This window comes from Coenobita brevimanus, chromosome 53, assembly GCF_032717465.1.
Source record: "Coenobita brevimanus isolate Jiangsu-jjx chromosome 53, ASM3271746v2, whole genome shotgun sequence".
NCBI classification, from domain to species: Eukaryota; Metazoa; Arthropoda; class Malacostraca; order Decapoda; family Coenobitidae; genus Coenobita; species Coenobita brevimanus.
The window spans coordinates 18,936,287-18,948,736 of NC_137006.1; the positions used below are offsets into that span (position 1 = coordinate 18,936,287).

The 12,450-nt window shown below is 41.9% G+C and overlaps 2 protein-coding genes across 2 annotated transcripts; both read left to right on the forward strand.

Moving 5' to 3' along the window:
• Window positions 1–10,665: 10,665 nt before the first annotated feature.
• LOC145400767 (protein FAM200C-like) lies at window positions 10,666–11,178 on the forward strand. Its single transcript, XM_080273206.1, has one exon. It carries the CDS (start codon window positions 10,666–10,668, stop codon window positions 11,176–11,178), a length of 513 nt encoding a protein of 170 aa, XP_080129332.1.
• A 39-nt stretch (window positions 11,179–11,217) lies between these two features.
• On the forward strand, window positions 11,218–11,535 carry LOC145400768 (protein FAM200C-like). The gene has a single exon (XM_080273207.1). The coding sequence runs from the start codon at window positions 11,218–11,220 to the stop codon at window positions 11,533–11,535; it is 318 nt and encodes a 105-aa protein (XP_080129333.1).
• The last annotated feature ends 915 nt before the right edge of the window (window positions 11,536–12,450 follow it).

Below are 12,450 nucleotides of genomic sequence, written 5' to 3' on the forward strand. Positions count from 1 at the left end.
ACTCAAACTCCCTAGCCTTCTTCTCAAACCTGACAAACCATTCTGTCACCTTCAACTCATCAAATGCTGGCACTAATTTTAGACTCCTTGAGAACCAACTCTCCCTATCCTCTGCACGGCCTGAGGTTTGGGTATCTGAAGTTGGTCTATTAGCAGTCAGCTCCAAGCGAGTCTTCTCCAGCTCAAATCGCATTTTTTCACGCTGCAACTCCATCTCCCTCTCTTCTTTTGCACGCTGCATTTCCCTCTCTTCTTTTTCACGCTGCATCTCCCTCTCTTCTTTTGCACGCTGCATTTCCATCTCCAACTTTTTCAACTCCAACTGCAACTGAGCCTCCGGTGACAAGGCTCCAGGGTATATGGGAGTGGAATGAACAACTCCAGGGAAAGCACTAGACATACCTGGGGGAACTGCTCTAAACTGGCTCGGCGGCATCATAGATGGTAATAGTGGGGTAGCGAAACGAGGCATTTCAGCACCATAGTCAAACTCAGGGCCCACACAGGGAGTACCTTTGCTATGTGCCTCTCGTTGTTCCATATCCACAGGTGACTCAGCACGTACGCGATCTGGTGTAGACACGCGTGACTCCATGGCGACAAATCAATGGCAGTACTAAATAATGAAATACTAATGCTGACTGAGAAACTACAAAACACATCAACTTCACCTCAAAGCACAGAGAACGCCAAGGTAACGATATCCTAGCAAGAAGGCACTGTTAGGATATCCTGATGCGAGGTCGCCACTGTTACGGTTTGCGCCAGCCCGGGGGCTATTACAAAAAGACAACAAGTCAGCCTTAGATGATCGGCCTCCACTGCGTTGCAAAAATAACGCAGACCCCGGCACTGACACTCCGCAAACTAGAGAAAAAACTGCGCAACGGAAGAATACTTACTTAAGAACGCAACACTCTGTACTTTGATAATAAAACGGAACAGCCTACCTATAGATCTAGCCTACTATCGTCACTATCGGAAGTAATACCGCCCGAGACAGTATACAGGAACACCTCCCACTTACTTCCGGTGGTGACGACTTTCTACTTAACCCGTGTCCAAGGGGGAACGCAGTTAATAGCTCACGATGGTTCTCACTAGCCTTGAGCAAAGAGATGGGATTAACTGTGTAGGGGTTAGGGGTGTGTGTGTATGTACGTGTGTTGGGGAACGTTAACAAAGGCAGCGAAGACCACGGTGAGCCAAAACTGGCCCTCCAAAGACAACACGGTTACAAAAACAAAATAAAATAACTACTTCCCTCAGTCAGCAACAAAGAATAAAAATAAACTTAAATGAAAAACGCCAGCTCGGCATAAAAATGACTGGGGAGAGAGAGAGTGCACAAGCACCCGACACTAAAGCTGGCTGGGAAGAGACTGCGCTGATGCCAGGCCCACGCGCAGCCAAGCGCGAACGCATGAATCAGATTAATTAATAAGGAACTTAAATTCATTGCCCCTCTCTCTCTACAATGAATTGGTACTTCTAATGCAAGCAAAACATCATTAAATATACTGGTGGCTCACATAAGACAATCAAAATAATCAAATGCATTCTCAGCATGGTATGAAATAAAAATGCCCTCAGTGGCGGGAACGAAAGAAACAAAAGAACTTGTAACACTCGCTAATGTAAACTTAGCGAATGACACGGATACATACTGCATAATCCCCCTAGCCCAGCTGTAACGGCTGCATCCGTGGGAACGGAAAGGCGGACAACATAACAATATATATAGATATATATATATATGTATATATATATATATATATATATATATATATATATATATATATATATATATTCAGAGAGAGAGGGAGGGGGGCAAAAGGTTGGAAATTGATTTTGTCCTGTGTCCTATATCTTTAATACATTGGTCTCAAAATTGAATCACTATACCCTTTGCTGGTCCACTGTCTTCCACCAAGTCATGTCTAAATTCGATAAATACTGCCAAAGGTGATCAGTTCGTTACCTGTTTTTTTTTCCTTTCACAATCAGTATCTATCCCATATCATACCCAACTGAAAATGAAACCTCTCTCTCTCTCTCTCTTTCTCTGCTTATGTATGTATGTACATGAATATAAATGGTAATCTGGTCTGACATTTTAGAGCTAGACCGATCTAAGAAACAAAAAGAAATGAAAGATTTTTTTTTTTTTTTTTCGAAAGCAACAAATTGTTTTGTAGCTTTTCACCGATATGTTTGTCCTCTTTTAGGAATGTTTTTTTTTTTTTTTTCTTCACAGAAACGTTTGAGGATTGTCTAAACGATAATGATGATATAAAAGCTTTGTGTTTCGGAGTTGGGATGGAGTTTATTAAATCTAATGAACTTGTCGGAGCCATCCCTACCGAAAGAGTCTAATTACACTGACGAAACCGATCAGGTAGGTTTTAAAGCGAAGCTCTGTATCAATAATTCTTAAACTGGGAGGGGCAGGGGGCACCAGATGCTTCCAAGGGGGGCGCGATGGTTAGAGAAACATTCGCTCAGGAACTGAAAGCGTCTTGTACGCGATTGCTCATCCCTCCCTCCCATATTAGGGTGGCTGAAAATAGCAATAAGTTTTAAATTTGTAGGTGATGGTATATTTTCCCATTCTTTGGTCTAATAGAAAGTCAGTGACATCAGTTTTTAATAAAATTGAATTAGTCCTGGGGTTCCTCATCGAGCTCAAAAATTGAGATGCTAATTTATTTTATTTATTTATTTATTTTTTGGCTTACTGTGTTAATTTATATTCAGACCCCTTCAACCTGCATCTCATTTTGTTCGTCTTGATGAGAAAATGAGGAGTAAAGGATTAAAAATCACATATTTTGTACCTAGACAGAGTCTAGGTACTGTACAGCAGAGCACAGACAAGCAATCCTCATTTCTGGAGGTCCCGATTACATAGAAGTGAAGCTACTAGCAGTGGCAGACCTCGAAGATGGGACTGGTAAATCCCAAGCAAATGCGACAATAGATGCCCTGAACCATTGGGAAATAGGTATTGCTGTTGTAGGACTTTGCTACAATACTACTGCCAGCAACACAGGACGAATTCAAGGTGCAGTAGGTAGACTTGAAAGGATGTTGGGGGAAAAAGGACCATGTCCTTGGGCCAGTGATAGGTGCGGTTTCAAAAAGACTTTTTGGAAGGATTCCAAGTCCATTTGAATCAAAGTTCAAAGAACTGAAGAGTTGGTCGACAATAGGTATGGAGAAGTACATAATACTTCCAGTCAATGACGAGTGGTTAATTGACATCTGAGGTGAAGTTATTACACATTCAAGAGCTGAACCAAAACAAGAAATGTTTTTTTGCAGGATGATTACCAGGAGGTAGGAGAACTGACACTGACAGTACTCGGAGTCACCGACATTACAGAAGCCAGGTTCCACCGTCCGGGTGACTACCATCATGGACGCTGGATGTCCAAGCTGATATGTTATACAAAAATGTATTTGTTTGGCGACCAACTAAACCTTGATCAGGAACTGAAAACGTCTCTGAAAAGAATGGTACATTTTACCAGTCTAATGTATGTGCAGCCCTGGCTCAGAGCTCCATTTGCTGCAGAATAATTCTGCAAATAATTCTGTAGTGACTTTAGCTCTGAGCCAGGGCTGCACATACACTAGACTGGTAAATTGTACCATCCTTTTCAGAGACGCTTTCAGTTCCTGATCAAGTTTCAGTTGGTCGCCAAACAAATACATTTTGGTATATCAGCTTGGACATCCAGTGTACATGATGGTAGTCACCCAGACGGCAGAACTTGGCTTCTGAGAAGTCAGTGACTTCGAGTACTGTCAGTGTCAGTTCCCCTACCTCCTGATAATCATCCCACAAAAAGCATTTCTTGTTTTGGTTCAGCTCTTGAATGTAAGTGATAACTTCACCTCGGATGTCAATTAACCACTCATCGTTGACCGGAAATATTATGTATTTCTCCTTATCTATTGTCGGCCAACTCTTTTTTAGTTCTTCGAACTACTGTATGATTCAAATGGACTTGTAGTCCTTCCAAAAAGTCTTTTAGAAACCGCACCTATTACTAGCTCAAGGACATGGTGCCTGCATTCTAGTCGTAGCAGCTTTTTCCCCAACATCCTTTCAAGTCTACCTACTGCACCTTGAATTTGTCCTGTGTTGCTGGCAGTAGTGTCATAGCAAAGACCTGCAACAGCATCACCTACTTCCCAGTTGTTCATGGCATCCATTGTCGCATTTGCTTGGGATATACCAGTCCCAGCTTCGAGGTCTGCCACTGCTAGTAGCTTCAGTTCTATGTAGTAGGAACCTCCAAAAATGAGGATTGCTTGCCTGAGCTCCACTGCACTTTTTTTTTTTTAACAGAAGAGAGGAAGGAAACACAAATAAAAAAAAATCCATAAACCACATAACTTGTGTCCTCCATTCATAAAATGTCTGTAACAGATGGACTTGAACTGCTGTAGATTGAGGTTTGGAGGGAAACAACTTTGGGGAAACGAGATCCAGAGATGCAGTTCGGAGAATGAATGAATTCTGATAGGCAGAAGTTCTGCAATATGGCTGAGTGACGTTCCAGTCATGAGGTCTGTCAGATGCCCGTGTAGCACAAGGGAAGGCATGGAGAGGTGGCACAATGGATGCAACTTCGTCTGAGCATTTGCCATAAAAATACCTGTAAAATAATGCAAGGGAGGCAACATTCTTTCTTACTTGTAGGGGAGGTAGTTTATTTATAATAGCAAGGTTATTAATAATTCCAGCAGCTGTGTTCTGAATTCTGTCTAGTTGTTTTAAGGCAACTTCTCCACATCCACTCCACAAGGGTGAGCAATATTCAAGCTGAGAGTGCACATAACTTATATATTATAGCTAACTGCTCCTCAGTGAAGAAGTTATGGACTCTGTATATTAATCCAAGTTTCTCTGAGGCGGTTTTAGCAAGTGATCTGACATGAGAGGTCCAGCTGAGGGCATTGTTAAGTGAGACACCAAGAATTTCAATACTTTTGGAGATGGGAATATTTGTAGCACTGAAGGTAATACACAAATCTGGCAATATCTGTCTATTAGTAAATTGTATATATTTGGTTTTACTAGCATTAAATGAGACAAGGTTGTTTTGTCCCCATTCATTGATCGTAGATAAGTCTTGATTTATGGAGATGGCTGTACTGAGTTCAGAGTTAGAGATATTAGACATTGCAAATGGGTGTCTTAGTGTGAATGAACTGCAAAGTGTTGAGTCATATGCATATGAATGGATGGGATTGTGGGTGACAGATAAGAGATCATTAACCCACTGACTCCCGTTGACATATATATACATCCAAACGTTTTGTCACTGTGACTCCCATTGACGTATATAAATGCGCCACAATTGCAAGGTCCGTCATTTGCACATTGTTCAAATTTCGTGTGTGATTTTTGGTATGTATACATGGGACACCTTCCTCTACCAGATGCCAGGCAGGGACAATGCCTTACTCTGCATGACCTCCCCCCTCCTGTACGCCATTGTCTCGGCAATTCACCTGTTACAAGTGACCTGGCCAGTAAAGACATGTCGCACCACGGTACGAAATTCAAGGCTAGGGTGATTCCCCAATTGATGACAATGTGGGGGACAAAGTTTGTGTAGCATTAGAGGAAGAAACAGTCAGAAATGATGATCAGGTAATGTCGCCAAAAAAGGTGAAATATGTTGATGTGTTTGGTGAGTTAAACAATGCTTATATTGCCTATATTACTGTGTGAAAACCAATATACTCTTGTACTACATATAACTTTGTACCAAATAAATAAATAAATACCTTTTATGAGTGGTGTTGAATAGTTACCCCTCCCATATAATGTTTTCTCTGCAGCCAGCCCCATAGAAAACAAAAATTTTCGATGTTTCTCATAAAAAGCGGAGGTTTTAGCCAGAAAAAAACAAAATTGAAAATCTGCCAAGATTGGGGGAGGTCATTGGTTAAAAATCTGCCAGGATGGGCCAGGTTAATATGAACCAGGAACAAGGTTGGTACCAGAACTGATCCCAGTGGCATGCCAGCATTAAATGAGTGGAAACTGGAATATACATCATCTACTTTTTCCTCCCTGGGGGTAGGGGGGTTTCATGAATACTCCCCCAGTATCCCTGCTTTTAGTACGAGGCGACTAAAAGGGTTGGTTGTGGGTTAGTGCCCCACCCCGTAAAAAGAACTAACCAAACAAGCGAATAAAGTGCCTCGGACCAGGACGGACCATACGTTGACAACTAAGGAACGGACAAAGGACATTCTGAGGGTGGGAACGTGGAATGTGAGAGGAGTGAATGATGAAGTGAAAGAGAGAGAGATTGTTCAGGTGCTTGATGATGCAAAAGTGGATATATGTGGATTGACTGAAACTAAATGGAAAGGTGAAAGGATGAGAGAATGGGAATATGGTTTATGTGTGGGAGTTAATGAGAATTAAAGGGCAAGAGAGGGAGTATGTCTGATGATAAGCAAGAAGTGGAAGGAGAATATAAGAGAGTATGGAACAGTGGGTGCAAAGATTGTATCGGTGAGGATGAAAGTAGGTATACAAGCGTGGGTGATTGTATGTGTGTATGCTCCGACAGAGGACCGAGTGGCAAGAGAGAAAGTTGAGTTTTGGGCGAGAGTAGAAGCATGTATGGACAAATTTGAGAGGAGCGAGAGAGTGCTTTTGATTGGAGTCATGAATGACAAAGTTGGGAATGTATGAGTGGATGGAGTGGTTGGTCAGTGGGGTGTGTCAGCTGAAGTAGATGGGAATGGTAGTGTTTTGGTGGACATATGTGCTGGTAAGGGGTTGGCAAGAGCCAACACCTACTATCGGGAAAAGATGATCCACCGGTATGCACGGAGAGTAATGAGGAGGAAGAATGGTGAACTTGTTGAACAAAAGGAGATGATAGACTACATGTGCGTGGATGAGCGAATGAGAAGACAAGTCTTGGATGCAAGAGTGTGGAGAGGGTGGGGGAATGGAGTCTCAGACCATCACTTAGTGATGGCCAAGGTAAAGCTGCAAAGAAAATGGTTGAGGAGACGAAGGGAAAGACAGGAGGAAACAGCTCCTGTGAGAAGAGTGGAGAATTAGCAAGATAGTGAGAAATGGCAGATTATAAGAGCATAAGGGAAGAAAGGTTGGGAAGGTATGAGCTAGAGCAGATGGAAGGGGTGGAAGACGTATGTAAGATATTCACGGAAGAGATAGGCGCAGTGTGTGAGTTGGTTTGTGGAGTGACGACGAGATGCAAGGGTGTGCAAGGGACAGCATGGTGGAATGATGAGGTGAAACGAGCTGTGGAACAAAAGAAGAAGGCATATAGTGAATGGTTAACGAGTAGAGGTAGGGGAGAAGATGAGAGAGAGAAGAGAGAGGTATATGTGAGCAGGAGAAGGAAGGTGAAGAGACTGGTGAAGGAGAGTAAGAAGAAAGTGGATGAAGAGTTTGGGAGGAATCTGAGTGTGAAATGGAGGGAGAGTAAGAAATTGTTTTGGAAGGAGGTAAAGAAAGTAAGGCAGTGTGAAAGGGGAAATAGTAGGGGAGTGAAAGACACGAATAATAGAAAGTAAGGCAGTGTGAAAGGGGAAATAGTAGGGGAGTGAAAGACACGAATAATAGATTGTTGGTGGAAAAGAGAGAGAAATTGAGGAGATGGAAGGAGCACTTTGAGGATTTGTTGAACGTAGAGAGTGACAGCAGTGCGAGTATAAGTGGCTGGGGAATGGCTGTGAGAAGAAGAGATGAGAGGAGAGAGGAAGAGATCAGTAGGGCGGAAGTAGTGGAAGCAATGAAGAAGATCAAGTTGGGAAAGCCCCAGGAATTGATGGAGTGTGTGGTGAAATGCTGAGGTATGGGGGTGAGATTGTTGAGGAGTGGATATGGAAGTCGTGTAGATTGGCTTGGGAAGAAGGAAGGGTTCCAAAGGACTGGAAATCAGGTATAACTGTTACTTTACACAAAGGAAAAGGGGAGACAGAAGTATGTGGTAACCATAGGGGTATTTGCCTTCTTAGTGTGACTGGCAAAATACATGGTAGAATACTCATTGATAGGGTTAGGCATATGACAGAGGAGCTAGTTGGGGAAGAACAAGGGGGATTTAGGAAGGGAAAAGGTGTGTAGATCAGATATTTGTTCTAAGATGTTTAGTGGGGAAGTATTTAGAGAAGGGGAAGAAAGTGTACGCTGCCTTCATGGACTTGGAGAAAGCTTATGACAGAATAGATAGGCAAGGTATGTGGAAGGTATTAAGAATATATGGAGTGGAAGGAAAATTGTTGAGTGCTGTGAAGAGTATGTACGAAGGAGCTAGGGCTACGGTGCGAGTGGATGGTGAGCTGAGTAAGTTCTTTGATCTCAATGTGGGACTGAAACAGGGTTGTGTGATGTCTCCATGGCTGTTTAATATATACATGGATGGGGTTGTAAAGGAGGTGCAAGGTAGGTCAGTGGATCTGGGGGTGGCTCTAATGAATAAGGGTGAGATTTGGAAGATTCCAGTGTTGCTGTTTGCTGATGATACAGTATTGTTGAGTGAAGATGAATGGGAGTTGCAAGGTTTGGTGAATGAATTTGGGACAGTGTGTAGGAGGAGGAAGCTGAAAGTTAATGTAAACAAAAGTAAAGTTATGGTGTTTGAGAGGAATGAAGTCACAGAATGCACAGTGAGGTTGGATGGTGGGGATATGGAGAATGTTAGTGCATTCAAGTACTTGGGTAGTGTGGTGAGTAAGGATGGAACTTTGGGGGATGAAGTGTGTGAAAGGGTACAGCAGGGAAGGAAGGTTGTTGGTTCACTGAAAGCTGTGATGAGGAATAGGGAGATGAGTATGGAAGTTAAGAATTCACTGCATACTAGTACTGTGATCCCTACCCTGACGTATGGAAGCAAGGCGTGGACCTTGCAAGAGGGGAACAAGTCAAGAGTGAGAGCAGTGGAAATGAGTTACTTGAGAGGAGCATGTGGAGTGACGTGGAGGGACAGGTTGACGAATGAAGAAGTGAAGGAACGTTGTTGGGTGGATGTGGATGTGGTTGAGAAGATTAGGAGAAATACACTGAGGTGGTTTGGACATGTGGAGAGAATGGAGAATGAAAGACTGACTAAGAGAGTGTATGTAGGTGAGGTGGAGGGAGGGAGAGGAAGGGGTAGACCGAGGATGAGGTGGAGGGATGGAGTTGAGAGGTATATGGGGGAGGGGGGTGAGATGAGGGGAGGGTAGTCAAATGGTCGGTGACAGTTCGACTTGGAGGCGTTTTGTCTGTGGCCACCCTTTGCGGGATTAGGGCGTCGGGCTATAAATAGATAGTATTTTACCAAGACACTGTCTAGGTACAAACTATGTGCTTTTTTCTCTTTTACACCTCATTTTCTCATCAAGACAAACAAAATGAGATGCAGGTTGAAGGGGTTTCAATAAAAATCAATGCAGTAAGCTAAAATCACAAAAAAAAATTGCATCACAATTTTTGGGCTTGATGAACCCCAGGATGAAAATTTTCTTTATTAAAAATGATGTCACTGTCTTTCTTAATATTAGACCAAATGGGAAAAAAATACCATCACCTACAAATTTAAGACTTTGTGTTATTTGGACCACCCTACTCTCCTGTATAACCAAGGGTTCCCTCCAGACTGATGACAGTAGCAGAGTTTGTCAAACAAGATACTGGGGAATTTCAGTCCTGCATTTATTTCAACTACTAGTAAGTACTGGTAAATACTGCATTGCAGCTCAGACAAGTCTGCATTACTTTTAATGTTTTTAATGTAGTTCTGTAATTTGAAGCAAATATTTCGTGCTTCTTCTGTTTACTGTTCACTACATTCCAGCTTTTTTACTATTTTTTAGATAACGATGTCTGGAAGGTGAATATTAATACTTGACTACAAAATCATGTACAGTTATAGAAATATAAATGTGTGTGTGACATGTAACCGAACAGTAAAATTAATTCAAATTATCGTATGAGTTACAAACTCACGCGTATGTACAGTACACTATCACTATTTCGCCTGGTATAAAAAAGTCGCTTGATTTAACTGGGGTCTTGTGTTCGTATATTACCTGTAATAGTTGAATTAATTAAATATTATTCTTATTCTCCTTATTATTGTTATTATTATTATTATTATTATTATTATTATTATTAGGAGGAGGAGGGGGAAGAGGAAGAAGTTTTATTTTCGGGTCTTCGTACGTTCTTAATATTCATTTTGAATACGTAATTTCTGTAATTACATATAAAAATTTTGCTCATATATTTTTTTCATTTCGGTGCATAGTAGTTTTTTGTATACTCATCTATTATAATCAAGGGCTTTGAATAATATAATAATAATGACACAATCGCTACCTTATGTTTTGCCCTGCAGTTTTTCACAGAGTGCTGGAAGAAAATGGCTCAACAAGGGAAAACTAGTAATTATAGTGAAAAGTACCTGAAGTAGGCTACGGATTCACATCACCCAGCAAGGAAGACTTCGACGTACCACCTTGTGTTGTATGCCTGAAAGCACCGAGCAATGATGGCATACACCCTACAAGAATGAAATGCCACCTCACTGACAACCACCCAAAATTAGCTAAGAAGCCAGAAGCCTATATTGGAACCAAGAGAGGCAGCCTTAAAAGACAAGACTAAACAGGATGCAAGTTTTTCGACAGGAGTCAGCTGTGTCTAACTTTTTCCATGAACATGACATATCCTGGGAAAAATTTATTGGCGTGTGCACATACGGAGCTCCAGCCATGTTGGAATCACGCTCAGGCTTCGTTACTAAGGTGAAAGAGAAGGTTCTATCGGCAATTTCTACGAACTGCTTCGTACGTTGCAAGACTTTGACATCAAAGACTCTGCCCTCGCAACTCCAGAAACATCTCAACATCATGATCAAGATCGTGAACCACATAAAGCACAGTGCTCTCAACGCACGGCTGGTTGCGAAGTTTTGTCAAGATTTAGGAACAGAGCATGAGACACTGCTTTTTCACACTAATGTGCTCTGGCTTTCAAAGTTTAACATGTTGGGACACTTGTACAAGCTTCGAGAAGAGGTAACAGTGTTCCTGGAAACTGAAAAAAATGACTACATTGCCACCTTTAATTCAGAGGCGGTTAGCTTGTCCTTGGCTTACCTTGCAGATATTTTTGAAGCCTGAAGTGTCTTGAATTGGCAGTAACAAGGAAGAGATATAACTATGATTGTCCACTATGGTGCAATTCGAACATTCATTATCGAGCTGCAACTGTGGAAGCGTTGCATCCAGAAGAGGAACACAACATCCTTTCCTTGTCTGGATGAACTCGTGAATGAGAACTACAGCGACAGCCTTAAAACCGAGATCGAGGATCACCTTCAAGGACTGGAAAACGAGTTTCATCGTTATTTTCCTAACATCAGCAACAGGAATTTTGAATTCAATCTTGCCAGGAACCCCTTTTCCTCGCAGGTAGACAATGTCCCGGAAGCCTTACGAGAAGAGTTTCTCGAATTGAGGTTTAATTCTGTGGCATAGGATGATATTTATCTATACTGTTCAGGAAAAGTTTTGGATAAAATATCTTTCAGTTTACCAGAAAATCAGTCAGCGATTCCTACAAGTCACTGTCTCCTTTTCATCTGCACACCTGTGTGTTTTCAGCATTAGTTGGAATAAAAACAAAGCAAAGAAACAGCTTGATGTGGCCAGCGATCCCCGATGTGCACAGATAGTTGGCCAAAAATGCTAGCATCACCCATCTCACCGAAAAGTACACCAAGTCACTAAGGTCATTTGCTACAATCCACTGTTTCATTGATTTTCTTACGCACTGGTTCAAGTAGTAACAGTGACAAAAATGAATAATAAATACAGTTTTATTGTAATAAGTGTCTTCAGTTTTCCAATACTGCATAATGATGGATACATACATCAAGAAGGAGGATGTGTAATAAGTAAAGATGGAAGTTTAGAGGGTGAGTTGCTTGCAAGGGTACAGCAAGGAAGAAAGCTTTCTGGTTCGTTGAAAACAGCGATAAGAAACAGGGAATTGAGCAGGGAAGCGAAAAAGTTACTGCATTACAGTATTGTGATACCAACTCCAACGTATGAAAGTGAAGTTTGAATCTTGTTGGAGGGACACAAGTCAAGAGTGAGAGCAGTAGAAATGAGTTATGTGAAAGGAGCTTGTGGGGTCACAGGGAAAGACAGAATGACAAATGAGGAAATAAAGGAGTGCTGTGGTGTGGATGTGGATGTGATAGGAAGCGTTAACCCGTCACGTCCCTGGCTATTTCGCACCTCTGATACCCCCCAGTCCCGAGGTATTTTCGATTTTTTTTTTTTTTGGCTAAAACCTCCGCTTTTGGTGAGAAACGTCGAAATTTCATAGGTAAATTGCTGAGACAATGGCATGCGGGTGGGGAGGGGGTGGTTATGCGGTGTAAGGCA

Bases quoted from the DNA above. Each gene is read 5' to 3' on its own strand.
- LOC145400767 (XM_080273206.1), top strand. From the start codon at position 10,666: ATGCAAGTTTTTCGACAGGAGTCAGCTGTGTCTAACTTTTTCCATGAA.
- LOC145400768 (XM_080273207.1), top strand. From the start codon at position 11,218: ATGATTGTCCACTATGGTGCAATTCGAACATTCATTATCGAGCTGCAA.